General features: G+C 49.7%; 1 protein-coding gene across 1 annotated transcript in view; it reads left to right on the forward strand.

Moving 5' to 3' along the window:
* Positions 1–17,961, forward strand: part of NCKAP5 (NCK associated protein 5) — a 232,192-nt gene that overhangs the window by 91,385 nt on the left and 122,846 nt on the right. The window contains exon 7 of the mRNA XM_078876191.1: positions 12,890–12,963. Coding sequence (XP_078732317.1) covers positions 12,890–12,963 — 74 coding nt within the window. The remainder of the gene's footprint in view (positions 1–12,889; positions 12,964–17,961) is intronic.

Below are 17,961 nucleotides of genomic sequence, written 5' to 3' on the forward strand. Positions count from 1 at the left end.
TATGGCTGCGCCAATACTGTGACACCACTCAACTCAAGTCTCCCTTGCAAGCACTGCTACGTGACAGACAAAGAGTGTCTCGGTGCAAGCCTTAATAAATAAAGGTTTCGTGGGATTGATGATACGGCCGCAAAATGACAGTGCGACAGCAGGAGTTTAAGAATGCGCCTTCGGGAACTTGTGAATGAAATCACAATCATTGCGAATGAATCTGGACGGCCCCTTGAAGTAAATGAAAGGGTTGCAGGAGGAGAAAGGCGTGGGAATGAAACCTGAAGGGTAGCTCAGAGGAAGTGTCGGCGTAGAACAGGTTTTACAACAGAGATATATTTACTGCTTGCCAGCAGGGGTTGATGGAACAGAGGAGGGAAACTCCGTACTTCGATGGTTGGTTGAAGTGTAACATGGAGCAGTGGTTCACGTCGATTAAGCTTTGAGCCAGGAAGGATCAATTGAAAAAAAAAAACGACACAATTTTTGTCGTAAATTGGCACAGGACGATGCGATGTGTGCGCGAGGAGCTCGAATTGAGCGTGTAGTGTGGTGTGGGACGGACGATTAAATTAATTTTCGTCAGGAGATTCGGGCAGGCACGTCGGATAGTGGGTAAATTGAGGTCTCCTGTGGAGGACGCGGAGAAAGTAGCAGATGTGCAGAGATTGAGAAGAGCAGCATGAGGCACAAGGGAAGTTCATCCGGAGCTGCGGTGCTTTCTTGGTAGTGGCGTCAGTAGTTTTAGGCTGTATCAGGAAAGCAATATGCAATATTATTACTGGGGCTATTGTCATGTGTCGTGAAAATCCTCTCGTCAGAGTACCGATTATCTGATACGCTCGTTATGCATGCCTTCATTCGATCCACCAAAAATTCCATTATCAATGGATTGATTCGTCCCATTAGCTGCTGCAGATAAGATTGACCCGGAAGTTGTAGCAAACTTGATCTGTTATCTGCGCTTATCCGTGTAGCAGTCAGCTGATGAAGTCATCTCCCGGAAGCACTCCATTCATCCTATTTATCCGAGCGTTCACGAAGATAAGAGGAGTGACCCAGAAGTGATGACAGATTCATCCGTTTGTCCGTACTCGGACAAAAGGAGTAACATGAATGAATGGGGATAATATGATCTACTGGTACAGCTTCCCCGCCCCCCCCCCCCTCAACGGTATAAGAAACATTTCACCACAGTGACAAACACACTGCGCGTGATTAAGAAGTCCCAAAGTCCGTTTGACAAATGGTCAAGGCCCGGCCATAGTGTGTAAGACATGTCAACGTCCCATCTGTCGAAAAGTTGAAATATTCACCCGCAAGCGATACGGGCGCTGTGTGCAGTGCGCAGTTTGAGCACGTGTGTTGTTGTGTTATTGTTGTTTGTTGCATTCCTACCACGTGACAAAAGTTACACACGTCGCGGTCCCTCGCCTGGGCTCGTTGCTGTAGGGCCCTGACAGTGGGTGGTCGGCCAAAGAGGTTTTCAGGATTCGCCTGGTTCGCGAGGCTTTTCGCTCGCGCAGCATGCCAGCATTGTTGAATGTGAACAAAAAAAAGCTTTAAAATTTTTGTGTGCGAAGTGGGGGGGGGGGGGGTATTTATTTATTTATATACGGCCAGGCTAATTCCCACCTGCACGTCGCGACGGGTGTGCTGAGCTGGGGCTTCAGGTGGTAATAATGGGGTGGTCCTGTGGCTCTTGGCCAGATGTCATGGACAGGAACAAGGGGGGGGGGGGGGGGGTTTGAGCCGATGATCCTTCCTCGGAGTGAGAGCCGTGTGCCTCCACTGCTCTGCCTGGTAAAAGCTATTCGTATTGATCTTCGCTCGACCCCCGGTAGGACGCATCGAGGCAGGGAAGAGGCGAGGCACTCGGATTCATTTTTTCTTTAAATCCGCGAATGTCGCTCACTGCGGGGCGGCAGGGTTAAGTGAACGGTCGCCTCGGCACGCGTCACGGACGCGCTCGCAAAACAGTTTTTTTGCGCTAAGTGTTTCCTTTCCTTTAAGACGTGCAGCTTTTATTAAATAAATTGTTTCGACGAGGCCTTGGAGCGCAATATTTCTTTGGATCTTTTGTCAAAAAACGTTGAGGCGGCTTGACTAAATATTGGCTCAGGGAAGAGTAACACGACGCACGCCAAAATGAGAGAAAGTGGTTTGTACGGCGCTCAGGAATGCAAAAAAAAGACGCACTGAAAAAAAAATGCGCTACTTGGGCTTCATTTTGGAGCCCGCGCCAACGCACGGTAGAAAACCGGTGCCCTCTTTTCGTGCGTGTGGCTCTCATGCCTGAAGTCCGTTACGGCATCGAGTTTCACAATCTGCTGAACATTCAAAGTGAAGCTGGCCTTGGTGGAGGAGTGGTTAAATATGAAAGGGCGGCCCTGTTGGGTGAACCCCCGTTGTCCTTGGCCAGGTTTTCGCGCGCCAAACACGCGTCTGGCTTGGCACAGGCAAACTTCTTTTATAGCCAGCGCGTGCGTGTGTGTGCGTGTGTGTGTGTGCGTGTGTGTGTGCGCGTGTGTGCGTGTGTGCGTGTGTGCGTGTGTGCGTGTGTGCGCGTGTGTGCGTGGGTGGGGAACAGCAGTGCAGCGGCCACGCTGCACTGCCCACGGTCAACACTGGTTCTGGGCCTCCCGTAGGTCGACTCGGCTTCAAATGAGTAGCTGGTGCAGTGTGTAAACACATCCATTGGGGAGACAAAGGTGACCGGGCGTGGTTACTGGCCACCCACCCACTCGTGTGCCTTCACAGTCTTCATAGGTGTTCGCTTACAGCACTTGCTCCTACAGTCTGTTAAGGCTATATGGGGGATCTTTGGCTTTTTTGTGTGTTCATGCACATAGTGCTTGTCATACAGCAGTCCCATTAAGGACAGCAAGTTTTATCATGTCGTTCCACTGCCCTCTTCATATGTGCATTAAGGAACAATCTATGATTGACGTACACAATTCATGTACATTTACCGTAGAACGGTTTATGCATAAACTGTGTTCACTATTTCACTGCATTGTGTGTGTTAGACATGCAGTGATTTACACCTCCCAGTTACGTGATGGATCGTCGTGGTTTAAGGGTTGCGATTTCATACAAGAGTGGATTTCGTTTCCGTCCCATTTGTTCTCTTTCATTTCTCTCGCCCTTTGTTTGTTTTTGTCCTGCTTCTATTGGCGTCTTCACTCCATGAGACTGTTGCATTGCATTTGCATATCAAACCCTGAACATTCATCCATTTTCGGTCACACAATTCATTGTTCAGTGTGTGTAACGCGAGTGCAATATTTCAGTTCGGACGAATTAGCGCATCATCATCATCGCAACGTCTTAAAAAACGAAGTAGTTTTTTTTTCATTTGCATCAGTGCACACATGTGGTAGTCGGAGGGTACGGCGGCACCGTTGACACGGCCAACACGCATCACAGGGCCACGGCAATCGCTTTAATAAGAGCCCCTAAACGCATTTTTTGAGCCTGCGTCGCCGACGAAAAGTGGCCGGCACGATTGGGTTGCCGAGCCGCAATAACCGCAGCCAAAATCCCCGCGAGGGTTTCTCCGTCGATGTGCTGTGCACAGATGCGGCTTGGCGACGAGAGCGGCCTGCGTGCAGCGTGGGGCCGTGGGTGGGACGCGGGAGCCTGGCGGAGCGCCTGGCGGCCGTGTCTTCGCGTCGCCCTGCGGCTCGGCAACGTCGCGTCGTAGAGTTCAGCCGTCGCTGTCAAAAAACCTCAAAACACTGCCGTGCACGGTTAAGCATGGGGTGGGGGGGGGGGTCCTTGGCCAGAACCTTCGAACATGTACGCACACGCGCAGCGTGCACGCACGGACGCACGTATTGAGACGGACGGCAGCTACAGCCGGTGCACTGGCAATCAATCCTGCTGATTACTGCAGTAATTCTGCCAAGTTCTTACGGCTAATTTACTTCCTAGAATCCAAGCGCTCTTGCATGTACAGAACAAGTGGGTTTCGGCATTTTCCTAAGAATTTAATGTGTTTTTCTTCAATAAATAATTCCCAAGAAGCTTGTTTGTTTGAACAGCAGGCGTTCGGATTTTCTTCCCTCATCCCAACACCTCGCTGGCATGGGGGGCGGGGTGAGTGGGGGGGGATGAGATGAGCTGATTCTCCAGATGTAAATAAAGATGACGCAAAGTCCTCGTCGGCTGCTTCCTGTGACGATGGCCGCGACGGTTTGGCCGCGGCCTGTCGCGCGAGCGGTGAGGTGGAACCGCGTGTCACGCAGGCGGAGAGCGGCGCGCGTCGACTTGTAGGCTGTATATTGGGACTCATCGCTTGCAGTTTATTCGTAGTGTTTACAATCTGCGTTAACTATGTCGCACCGTGAGGGCTGTGGCTATTTGCAAATCGGCCTCGTGCGAGGGCACATGGCGCTGGCTGAGGAACGCCCCCGTTCCTCGTCCGGGAATCAGAGCGATTGGTCAAGCTATTTACACGCTCACAATTTTTAGATCTTGTTTTCTTTAAATTTTTTTTGTTTCCCCTCCCCACCCTCCCACTGAACGCAAGGCGCTATATCAGGCTGTCAGCGGAGATCAAAACACGCATTAGCGTGAATGCCTTGGCGAAGTGTTAATATTGGCATTGCATGACAGATATCTGGCCTTTATAAATATCTCTAGACCAAAGTGTTTACTTTTCCACCATCCCCACGACTGCTGCACGCGCCGCAGCGCTCGGTCCGCGCGGCACTCGCAGAGTCTGCGATGGCTTCGCTCACCTCGTGCCGTGGAAGGCGCGGTGCTGCTGCTGCTTGTTTAAAACTCCTTTGCCTCCGTTTGGGCGGTGCAGCTGTTGACCGCGCAGCATGCAGGCGGGACGCTTGCGGGTTCAAATCCCAGCCGAAGGTCGGCTCAGCCCCGCAACCCCTCTGAAGGCGATAAAAATTGTACTTTGATGAGCGTCTGGGGATGTCGACAGCGGTTGCATTATGGAAAGACTTGCCCCTGCCACATTTATGTTGAAATTCCACCAATGGCATAGGGCGAATAAACAGAATGAGTGCCGCCTATTGGACTTTTAAAAATGAACATATAGCCGACTTCCTTAGCTGGTTCTTTTTACTGTTCAATTAGTATTGTGCTGAATTCATAAGTGTGCAGTCTTCTGCATGAATATGTTTTCGCTAGGTCTCTTTCGTAAAATTATTGTTTGTTGCAAAGAGCTCTTTACTGATTCATTCAAACAATGCATTATAATTTCATTGATTTTATGCAGCTTGAATTATACCGATACACATTCACAGGCTCGAGAATCTTGGAGTGATGAGTGAGCAGCCCCGCACGGAACACAGATAGGTTATGTTTATACATCAGATAGACATTTGTTTCGGATGTAATGTTTTACGTTCCACGTTGTGGTGGGGTGCCTTCGCCCTTATGCCGGCACCCAACAAACAGCTCACTGCGGTGTCACGGAGTGGTGGGATCTGTAGCATGCGCCCACAATAGCGGCGCACATGCTTTTTGATCGCTGTGACCTTGGGGCATTGTCAGTGGAGGCAGGATGAGGGCTCAAACCAGTGAACCTCAACCCTTAAGGGAAGCGCCCTGTCTGCTCCAAAGACCACCCAACCACTACAAAAACGAGCGAGTTGACACTCCAACTGCCACGGCGAGCCTGAGTGCGTGGTGTACGTTGGGAGCAGGAGTTTAGTGGTTTGTGTATCGGTGGCAGATTTGAACCCGGTGACGAGTTAGATTCCCGCTCACGACAAATAACGGTGGCGAATATTTTTACTGATCTTTGGGAGTCCCCTAGATTGACTCAGCCTTAAATGAACATCTGGTGCGGTGTGTAAACGTCAGCACTGGGAAGACAAAGGCGTCCGGGCTTGGTGTTGCCCACTCACCCGATCGTTTACCGTGCCAGTCTTCATAGGTGCTTTCTCACAGCACTTGCCCCAACAGTCTGTTTAAGGCTATATGGGGGGGGATCTTTTGTCTTCGCCTTGAGGGGTTTTGTGGGAAGCGGTTGTACAATGGCTCATACATCATTGGTTAATGCTGTCGTAACTGATCTAAACTACCCCTTAGGTTGACTCGGCCTTAAATTACTTACCTCGTGTGGTGTGTTAATGTCGGCCGAGACAAAGGAGGGTGGACGTGTGGGGCTTGCCGCACGACCCCCTCGTGTGCGTGCTGGGTTTTTAATAGGTGCTCATGAGCAGCACTTTCTCCAGTAGTCTATAACAGGCTGTGCGGGGGATCTTTGGCTTTGTGCGCGTGTTTACGTGTAAATATGTGACGGGCGGTCGTGTCTTGTTTCACACGCGGTGCTGTAACCCTCGTGACCGAGGTTTGATTCCTCACTCTGATTCACAGCACCACTGGTGATTGAAAGCTGAACCTGGCCTAAGCCTCCCAAATGTCAACTCGGCCTGCATTTGACATTTACCGGTTTGCACATCGGTGCAACAGTCTACCTAATATATCTGTTTAATGTTTCTGTGACTTTATTTGTACTATGATGAGTATAAGATGAATCTGCCTGAGGTAACTTACACTGCAGGGAATTTATTATTTTACGTTGATTTATATTTTGTGCAACATTTTATATTTCTCACGCGACACCGTTGTTTTACTCTGATTTATATTTGCCTCATTGCGGTATTTATTTTACTTTGTATTGCTATTGCCATTTTGGTAACTGTTGCAAATGAGACCCATGCCGGTCTCTTGCATTCTCACCTGGTTCAACACGTGACGCAACGCGTGAGCGTCAGCACTGGGGTGGCTCGTATGTTGCCGACTACCCTCCAGAGACCCCCCCCCACCCCGCCCCTGTGTGCCTTACCCGCTTGGATAGGCGCTCACTAACAGCGCTGAGAGGGAGGGAGAGGAGGGGCGTGCGGGCCAGAGAACGTCCGCGAGTTAGAGACGTCACGTTGACCGTTACGAGCCGTAAGTGGGCGCCTGGGGCAGGACGCGTCGCGTGAGGTTACGATGGCCAGTGGCCGTGCCTAACGATGGAGCGGCACTCAAAGGAGGGAACACGCACGAGGGCACGCGCAACGTGGAGATGGAGCGATGAAACCGGGCCATGCGCAGGTCGCTCGATGGATCGTCGCATCGTGAGGCCGTGAGAGACGGCAACGGCTCGGGTAGGCCTTCGTGCAGCGGTTTGTTGGCCGTGGCCGATGATGATGAACGGGACAATTCCATGAGGCTGAAATGGAAGGGTATTTCAATTTGCTGTCTCCGGGGTTCCTGTATTTCATGGATGTTTCTTATCGTGATGTCCAAACCGTATATTTAATTCACATCTAAAGCAAAAAACAAATTACAGCTAAAGCTGCTGAAATCCGCATGGGGCATTTTCATGGGTTACATCGCTTGTGGAAATGCTGCCCTCTTGGCATCTGCTCTGCCTGCATGGCTCACATGCTGCTGCGATGCTCTTAAATGTATCCGACATGAGTCAGATTTCCCGGGGATTACCTGGGGCTGTGCTATACACATGAATTTATACATTCTGTCAATTTGTGTGCGCACGTGCGTGTGTGGTGAGCACGTTTGGTCGTGTACGGTGCGAAATAAGTTCTACGTACATACGTACGTTAGCGCATCGTGCTACGAACCCGGCGACTATGATTCTCGCTCACGACTAATAATAGTGGCGAATAATTGAACTGGTCCTCCTCTAGGTCGACTCAGTCTTAAACATGCGCCAGGTGCCTTTGTCAGCGCTCGCCAACAAAGGCTATATAGGGGTCTTTGTCTTTTGTTTTTGTGCATGTGTGTGTGTGTGTTCATGGGCCTGTCTGTGTGGTGAGCAGTGACATCGTGGTTAGCACACTGTGCTACAAACCTGTTGACCTCATTCCCCTGGTTTACGGAGTAAAATTCCTGACCATGGCTGACATCCGTGGTGAGTTATAAAATGAAACCAGTCCTTCGCTTCCCCTAGGTCAGCGCCGGCTTAAACGGGTACTTGTTGTGATGTGTAAGATTGAGCGAAGATGGCTCGACGTAGTTGCGGCCACACGGCCCTCTCGTTCGCCGTGCTTGCTTCAAGAGGTGCTCGCTGATAGCACTTGCCCCGACCGCCTGTTGAAGGATAGATGGCGAACTTGGTCTTCATCTCTGGTGAAGAGCTGCCACACAGGATGAGAAAACTTAATTCTAGATTTGAAGCTTTCGTGACCTCAAGGATTCATACTCTTAGGTTTTTTTTCGGTAAAGTCACGTAGGTAAATTTTTTTTCTAATATATATATGTTTTACCTACGTGACTTTACCGAAAAAAACCTACGAGTATGAGAAATTGCTGACCAATGCCACAAATGTATACTAATAATTAATGTCCTCTACATTTCCAGGAAAGCATGACTGAGTCTCCAGACTCGTTTGCATGATGATCCTGCCTTGATGTTTTTTTCCCCATTTCTTTCAAATGAGTGTCATGCGCTGAGGTGTGCTCTTCACTATCACAGTGCGACTGTTTGTTGTACATCTGTGCGAGCGTGTTTATACTTGGGTGGGCATGAGTGTTTGAACATATGTTTAAATGCATACGAGCGTGTTCATTTGACTGTGTGTGTACAAGCGCGTGGGAATGCTTGACCACGGTCCTCTACGCAGTCAAAGGCAGAGAGGGATCCGTTGTCCGCCTTTCTGCAACCTTCTGATTGGCCGCTGACGTGCGAGGTTCTGCCGGTCTGTCCAGTCGAAGCTCCGCGGGAGTCACGGCGAAACGTGTCGAAGTCGTAACCCCAACGGCGCATGACTTTGCGACGCTCGTGATTGCTTGCAAGCCAGGGGCGGTGGCTAATCGAGTGTGCAGGTGGTGCAACTGCACCGGAACCCATGGCCCGGAAGGGGCCCAGATGTCAGGCTTCGAAGAGGAGAGACATGGAAGAGGCCGGGGGCATTTAATTCCATGCACCAGGGCCCATGCTAACCGCGCTACATCACCGCTCGCCGCTCCCTTAACCACGAACCCTAATTGCCCTAAAATGCTCACACGTGGGTTAATGCCTTTAACCGAGTGCACGTGCAATGGCTGATGAAAAAGTGGCGGAGGGAAATATCCGAGAGAGAGTGAATAACGATGTCAGGTGGCCGCGCCAGTCCGGACGCCGCTTGCACGTGGCGCGTGATGCACAGCGGCACGCGGCTGCACAGCAAGAGAGTTTGCCCGCGGCTCACGGGAAGAGGAGTCCGGAGCCGCATCCGAGCGCTCTCGAGCCCTGCTTTGCGTACGTGTGCGCATCGCCATTGCACGCGGTGCAGCCCGCTGCGCACGCGCGCGCCAAATGGCAGGGATTTTACTTCGTAATAGCCTTGGCTTTTTTTTTTTGAACGGCGTACAGTTGTGCAGAGAGATTAAAGCTCAGGCGACTAAAGGAAGTCGCTCGCTCTCTTCTCTGTGTTTCGATCGTTGGGGGATTTACAAAGCGCCTCGTGTGAAAGACCTGACGCAGAAGCTCCCTTGGTATCGATCTTCCGTGAAATTTATGGGCAACCTTAAACCGCATCGGCTCACAAACCATGGCTGATGCTGTTTCTGAATGCACCCATGGAAAATAAACTTAAAACCAACTCCGGTGTACGACTTTTGTCGGCCCGAACAGAATTGTGGAGCGTATAACGACTCAACGGCCCGATTCGCAATTACGAAGGAGGCATCGTCATATGCAATGCACTCCATTATCTGGCTCAATCACATGGGTGTAAAATTATGGCTGTTGCTGTACATCAACATAGGCCATATGAAGAAGAATGAGGATTGTAAATTAAGTGAACCCTCATTGCGTTGATGACTTGAGTTTTGGGTGGCGCAAGTCGTGCAAACTCTCTCGTCCTCTGTCACCTCTGTCATGCAGTCTGCGTGCGCGCGTGTGTGTTACGCGCTGCGCTACGCTACGCATCCAGCGACCCGAGTTCGATTCCCGCTCATGGCCACCAACATCAGTGACGATTCATTGACCAGGTCATGGGCCTCCCCTAGGTCGACTCAGCCTCAAATGAGTCCCCGGTGCAGCGTGGCCACCCACCCCCTCGTGTGCCGTTCTGGCCTTCGTAGGTGCTCGTTAACAGCACTTGCCCCAACAGTCTGTGAAGGATATACGTGGGATCTTTGTCTTTGTTGTGTTCAGCTCTTGAGGGAGGTCTGAGCTCCCCCGCCAGGCCTCCTCATTGTAGCCAAGTCCCCTCTCACGTGAGTAGGGTTCGTACGCGTAAGGTAGTTAGTTTTTCTTTGGGTCTTAAACCTTTATAAAACGTTTGCCTTTAGCAGCTAACTCCCTTTTCCCGATGACGACCGCTCGTGTTACGATCGAAACGTCGTAGTTTTTTGTTATTTATTTTGAACCTATCTACGTGACTTTACCGAAAAACCCAAATAATATGAATTCCTGCAGTCACGAAAGCTTTCAGTTAAGGTAGTTAGTTTATTAAGAGGTGACCCACTCCCTATGGTTAACGCTTATTTATACGCGAGGATCAGTGAGATTTTGAGATGGGGTTATTTCAAGCATGGCCGAGCCACGCGCGTTATTTAATATTTAAACATAGCGTCCTGCCCCCGACAGCGGTGCAGCGGTTATATCGGCGCACAGTCGATCACTGTAGTAAGCAAACACGGAGCCCCTAAACGTGGCGAGCCTGAGCTCCCCCATTGCTTTTTAGAGTCCCCGGTCGCAGCCCTTTGGACTGCTTTCCTACAGATAAACTTTTATTTGTTGGCTATTAGTGGTCAGCTTTGCGTTAAGTGATTGCGTTAAGTACATTCCGATAACGTACTGCGTTCCGATAACTGGTCACGCTGCTCGTGTTTATTGGTCGTCATCGATGCAAATATCCTTGAGGTGCTGTCACATGAGATGGAGGTGGAACAGCAGAGTGGACTGTTATGCTTCCAGCACACCGGTGAAGGAGAGTGGTTGGGATGGGCCCTGGTGCTAGGAATTACATGGGGATCCCACCCTGTCCAATGTCCCCGCTTCGTCTTCTTCATCTACGTAGCCCAGCACTTCGGCCCCTCCAGCTCGAATCGGAATCGTGATTGAGACGGGAGGAATCCGATGATCTGTGGAGCTTTCTTTCACCGATGTCCAGTCGGGGCGGGGTCAGCCAGTGACAACAACAAGTGAGCAATCGATAGTGCACCGCCTACACTCTCGATTGCATTGCCACTGTTGTTTGCTCACTAAACATTTATTTTTATGCTTTTGCCCCTCGGTTGTATTGTGCCCGCAAGCACAAGTGTGCCAAACACGTGACCAGCTCTGAGAACACTACATGTCACGAGTGGAACTCCACCCAATTTTTGTGAATCACACCCGAGTTGCGTATCATGTCAGGGTTGCCACCTGTTTAGGTTTGAGCCGGTCAGTCCAGGAATTGGCACTTGTGTTTGGGTGGCAGGAATTGTTTCGTGTGGAGATCTGGTATCGGTATTTATTGCAGTAAGCTGCACAGTTTTGATAGATCGAGTGCTGAATGAGAAATACGTATGGGTTTAGTCTTTGGAAAAAGTTTCAACCCAAATCCATCTTGAATGAGTGATGTGTGCGGAATTTGCTCGTTGGAAGGTGTTACGGGGTTGATGGTGCGTGGCAGGAAGGTGCCACAGGCACAGAGGCAAGGAGTCGTTCATTGCTCTCCTATTTTTCGAACTCGGGTCATCAGATTCACAGCGCACTAGACTAAAACTCCTACACTAAAGTACTTGCCTTCTCTGAATATGCACAATGCTTGCAGGTGTGTCTGTGTCTTTGTGCGCCGAGTGCGACGCGGTGGTACAGTCGTTAGTCTGTTGCGCTCTGAACCCGATAGCCTGAGTTAATTTCCCGGCCACTGCTAACGTCAATGTCAAGTGATAGCTGAACCGGTCCTGGACCTCCCCTACATTGACTCAACCTTAAATGAGTATCTGGCGTGGTGTGTTCAACATCAGCACTGGGGAGACGAAGGCCTTAAGAGGCCCTCGCTAGCAGCACTTGCGTGCCCAGTCAGGCTGTGCGGGGTCTCGGTATGTAGGGTGGGGGTGCTAATTTCCAAGCACTTGTCCCAAAAGTCTGCTAAGGTTATACGGGGGATATTTGTCTTTTGTGGGGGTTTTCTGACTAATGGTTGTGCTGTCGTCCCATCTGGTTTTAAAAATTACAGCAGGATTTCGCTAATCCGGATTAATCGGAGACCAAACTGCAGAAGGGGGAGAAAAAAATCGCGATCCAAACAATAAATTCCCACGATGATTTACCATCGGCCGCTCCCCTGCATACATGCGGGAGCAGCAGCATTGTGAATGCAATCGGTGGCCGTGATAGGGCTGCAGCAGTGTCTTCCGTTTACACTGATCAATAGCGCGCACACAGCGTTTGTCTTAGAGCAATGCTTAATAATTTAAGCCGTTATGTAATATTCAAACGCCATCTGGATAAAGTGGGAAATCCGGATTAGCCGAGTTGAGAGAATCAGAATAGTTCCTGGGTTTATGAATCTCGATAAAGCAAAGCTGCAATCGATGTTAACTAACTTATCTTTTGTTTTGTATCATACCCATGGTGAATGTGTGAGGGTGATGGTGTGATGGTTGATGTCATAGCTGTGGTGATGATGTGAGGGTGATGGTGTTGATGTTGGATGCATGGTGATGGTGTGATGGTGTTTAGCACAGAAGAGATGCTGCTGTGTGGAAATCCCAGACGGACGTGCTTATCACAGCTGCCGGGGCCCTTGTGTGTGTGTGTGTACAGAAGCCCATGTGGGGAGCGATAGTGTCGTGGGGAGACAAAGGCGGCCAGGCGTAGTGCTGGTCACCCACCCCCTCGTGTGCCGTGCCGGCCTTCGTAAGTGCTCGCTTAATAGCACTTGCCCCAACAGTCTGTAAAGGCTATAAGGCGGATCCTTTGTCTTTGTGTTTGCAGGAGCCCATGGCCGGTGAGAGGAGGATGGACGAGCTTGTAGGGGAACTGGAGGTGGAACGGCGCAACCTCAAAAGGTACCGGTCGTGGCGCCCGGCAGTAGGCAACCCAAGCAACAGCGTAGGGTCCCAAATAGCTGAGGGTGGGGGGTGGGGGGGCTCGCACTCATGAAGAAAATATACGGGGTCACCAAATACCAACCCAAACTCAGATCCTTCCTCTAACTTGTGGATCACTTTAATTATTTCACCGAAGTTGCGTGGCTCGCTCAGCACATCGCGTTTGTTGTCGTGGGATACACCCACAAATCATTTTTGCTTCGTGCCTCCAGAGGGCTGTCGGCCAGCACTGAGAGGACCGCCGGATGGCACGGGCTAAATGTCGCGCACAAAACACTCAGCCAAACGTAAACAAAACAAAACACGACCTCTTTTTGTAATTGTGCACACTCTTTGTACGTTCTCTATTGCGGCAGCAGAACCCCCTCCTTTGGGTTTGCAGACTTTGAGTATCCAGTTACTCATGAGCACGTAGAAGTCACTTTAAGCAATTTACTAAAAGTCCAACCTTTGGCAGATTGCAAGCAGCCGCAAGCTGATAGCGCTGGGAGCCGCTTATAAAACATTTACAGGCCTTGGCATGGGGGTATAGGGACGTTTATGAGTTTTCTCAGTGAGCCCGCGAGAGCGATAGAAGAGAGGGGAGAGGGAGGGTGGGAGGGGAGCGCGCTGCATGGCATGTACCCACTGGCTCCGTCTGCCCTGCTAAAACAAGCACCGCACGTGACCTACGCAGGGAGAGGGTCATCTGGTCCCTAAACCAGCTGACGCTTGTGAAAACAAAGGGACCACCATGCCCGGGTCTTGACCAACACTGGCTTTTACAGACTCGGTGTCTCCGTCGTTGGGGAGCTCGGTGTTAGAGTGGGGAGATGTTTAAAGTAGCGGGGGGGGGGCGGTGGGCACGGACAGAGCCGTGCCTCCTTCGCCTGTAGCACGCATCTGCGCCGGTTTGCTTATCTGGCCAGTTCATGCGGTAATATTGCCAGTCGGTACGCCTTTCTGGTTGATGTCTTCATCACAGAGTGCTCTGCCTCCGTGCCCTGCGAATCCTCTCTGCCTCGCAGCACGTGGCTGGCTTCTGGGCTCCTGCATTAGCGTCGGGACACGGGGTTGTTGCGGCGCGACGGTGCCCGCCGGCCCCCGCCGCGTTTCCCGAGGGCCGGTGGCTTCGGTGTGCAAGCGTGTGCGTGAGTGCGCTCCGCCCGCGTCAATGGACGTTTGTGTGATTGTTGAGTGGAGCCAAGGGGCAGTCGGATGGTTTGAAAATGAGATACGAGAGCAAGCCACAAAGATCCCCCCCTGTATAGCTGTAATGGACTGTTAAGTCAAGCGCTGTTGGCGAGGACCTGTTAGTGATGTTTACACATCGCACAAGATGCTTATTTATGACTGAATCGACCTCGAGGAGGCCCAATGTTAGGTCATACAATCGAACTTGGGTCGCCGGGTTCGTAGTGCAGCACGCTAGCAGCTACACTACCGCTTCCCAGCTATGTACACACTCATACAATTGAAGCCCATTTTGTACTAATAATACAATTATCATCAGAGACTTTCCAGTAAACATGCAATGTTGGGCCAACGCTGGCCCAATGTTGGTCCAACGGTTCAAACCTCGTGCCAACGTTGGCTCAACATTGCATGTTTACTGGGCTCATATATGTCTTGAGAATTTTACAGGCACGTGCGTGATGACATGCACTTCTCTTCGGCTCACTTCGACATTCTCAAAGTGTGTGACGTCCTGCCAACACGCCGTGTGCAAGCCTGTACGCAAGTCTCCATTTGTGCGCTTGGCAATTAATGCAAGTGTGCGCATATGTGTGCGGGCGAGCGCGGTCACGTGACCTCCCATCTATCTGTAGCCATGATCGAATTTCAGCGTTTGCCAATCGGTCCTGGCGAATCGCTCACGGGTTTTCGTGGGATTTTATTTATTTAGTTATTATTTTCTTTGTTATTTGTTTTTGTGCACCGGGGCTCGTGAGGGCACCGCGCGTTTCTGTGGCACAGCTGTCTGCCAGCACCACCGCGTCTCCACTCTATTAGTCTGATGACTTGTGACTGGGCGATGAGTGTCGGCGTCTGCACGCGAGCACGCGAGCGAGCGAACGAGCGCTGGCTCTAACGGAATGCTAATGTGTGCAGCAACGCGTGAGGATGCGCTCCGTTTTAATGGGCTATCGTCGTGCCCCTTCAGTTCACTTCTTAGAAAGGCAATGTGGTGAACACAAGCGGTAAATATGAAGACAAAACATTAAATATTGATGAGTTTAAGAGGCGACATTGTGTGTCGGAGCTCCGATAAAATCAACAATTACACTTGTGTCAGCCGTGAACAGAAATTATAATTCTATGCCACCCGGCATGGAAGGTAAAGACTCGCACTGCATGTCTAAACATTTATTTAATTTTAAAGATGATGCATCTTTATTTCCTTCATTTTTTCCCCACGGGTTAAAGTTTGATAGACTCATTTGTGAAATCGCTTATTATGCGGCATCATTAATGACAAATGCCAGCAGCTCCCATTCATCACAAGGTCCTCCCAGGCCATCCATCTCAACGAGTAACCTTTGTGGTGTGTGTAGCAAGATTTGTGGCTTTCCATAACCGCTCTGTGAACCTCAGGTAGACGTGTCACTATCGTTGACATTTGAAACGTAGATGAAAGCAATTTTGAACGAGGATTGAATGGGATTGTGCGTGTATATACTGCTCTAACGTAAACAACTTACACCTACATCATTACCCTTTGCGTTAAGTGTATGCATATGCGTGCGTATGTGTGTGTGTGTGTGGGGAGCGGTAGTGTAGTGGTTAGTGCACTGCGCTCCAAACCCAGCGACCCGAATTCAATTCCCGCTCGCGGTCAACATCAGTAAAGATTATCTGTACCGGTCCTGGGCCTCCCCTAGGTCGACTCAACCTCAAATGAGTACCTAGTGCGGTGTGTGAAACATCGGCCAAAAGCACCTGCCCTAACAGTCTGTTATGGGTCTTTGTCGCTGTGTGTGTACCAATTGAGTTCGTGCAGAAGCAAAGCATTCCGTGAGCTTTCGTTTTTACAGCACAATAATAATTATTATTCCAATCGTGCCTGGCTATGCAATCTCCAGGAGTCCATTCTGATTTGTTCTGCGGGGCATTATTGCTGTTTACATTGCCCGAAGATTGTTGATGGAGTGGTGGTTCCTGCATAAATCAAATGGGAAATTTGCACATTTGAAGTCTACGGCCACCACCTGAGCCGTGGCACTGGCTCTGGTGGTGATTTTACACTTTAATACACTTCGTATCCAAAACCCACACATTTTGACAGGCACGTTAGCGATACATAAATAGGTCAATTTTTTCTCCTCTAGCATGATGCTGCTATCCGAGGTCTCCAAACATCTATTTGTGCTAAATGTATATTAGGCATCGTCCGCTTTTTCCCCGTTGACTTTAACCTCAGGTGATTACTTTTATCTAAAGTGCTTCAAATATTTGTTTTATTTAAATGTTTTGGTCATGCTGCAAAGTAAACATTTCAGCACACCTTAAGTTTGATGTGCAGTCTCTTATGCACCGTTTAATAATTTAGATTTTTGGTTCGAATGGATTTCTTTCAAGTGGTATTCTAAGGTGCTATAGTTAATGATTAAAAATATACATTAAAAGTACTCTTTTAATGTATATTTAACCATGAAAGCTGATGTTGCTTTTGAAGAGTTTTTCAGGAAGGGCTATGTTCTTTCAGCTCAGTGTTGAGTACCTATTCGTGATGTGACTATTCACTATTCCATTAATTTTTCACAATTCAGGATGGGGATTTCCAAAAACTATTATTAATTAACATTTTTATCATTTCCTTTGTGGTGTTTCTCTATATTTTGATATTGTTTTCAGAAGTGTGTTTTTGCTCCCGTTAGCCGAACAACACTAGTATATAATTAGCACGTCTTTTTGTATACATCGATACACATTGGTACTTGCACATGCGATTCAATGCGGGTGTCATTTTCCTGAAGTAAGATTTCACATTAATTGATGGAACAATGGTTTATTATATCACTAATATTTAAGCACGTTGGAGGAAACTGCAGGAAAATATCACTTTACCTCTCAATCTCAATAAAAACATGAATTTCATTAAATTAACACATGGATAAACTCATGCTGTGTCCTGGGGTGGTCCCATGTCTGTAAATAATAATAGTAATGTATCCAGGAGAGCACTGCTGAGTGTCAACAGTCTTCTTCAGGAGGGCCCTGTAGTGGGAAATGTTTCATTGTCATCAGCCATGAGCAGTCCACTGCTGGATGAAGGCCTTTCCAAGCCACCACTATCTCTCATGGTCCTGGCGATGCACCAATCCCCTTAGCACCTTCACCATTCGATTTTCGTGATGGACGTGCTTTATTTTCTAAGCCACAGTTTTTTTTAGCACGTGGGATGAAAGCAAAGAAAGACCAGCACATACGAAGGGATACGACTAAACAAATCTGCTTTGATATATCAACAACCAAATTGCTGTGTTTCCTTTTTAGCTGAGCACTCGCAGTGCTGCAGGTCGGAGTCTCACGCGGACCGTGACGTCTGCACGGTCCACCGAGCCGGTCCACCAGGCCGGTGAACATTAGCACTTCACTTTCCGTGGCTGTGGCGCCGCTAGTCCCAGGGGAGGTGGCCTGTTGTTGTTGTCTTTCGCCCGCCTTCCCCGTGTCACCTCTTTGATCTCTTCACTCCGTAACGGCGGCACTGGCGACGCACGTTTATGTGGCGTGACCGATCGGGTGTTATTACAGGGTCGGCTCTGATGGAAGCCGCGCACCTCCGCAATCTTCCTGCGCACTCCATCCCCACTGCCGCTCTCCTCCCTCTGTGTCTCTCATTAGTTCTCTCATGTGACTCACTCCTCAACGCTTGCCTCATAATATGCTCTCTGGGCCATCTCTTTGCTTCACTGCATCCGTTTCACTTCTCTGCCTCTCTCCTCCTACTCCTCCCAGCCCCCCTTCGGCTCCCCG

The sequence above is a fragment of the Lampetra fluviatilis genome, chromosome 2 (assembly GCF_964198595.1).
Source record: "Lampetra fluviatilis chromosome 2, kcLamFluv1.1, whole genome shotgun sequence".
NCBI lineage: Eukaryota > Metazoa > Chordata > Hyperoartia > Petromyzontiformes > Petromyzontidae > Lampetra > Lampetra fluviatilis.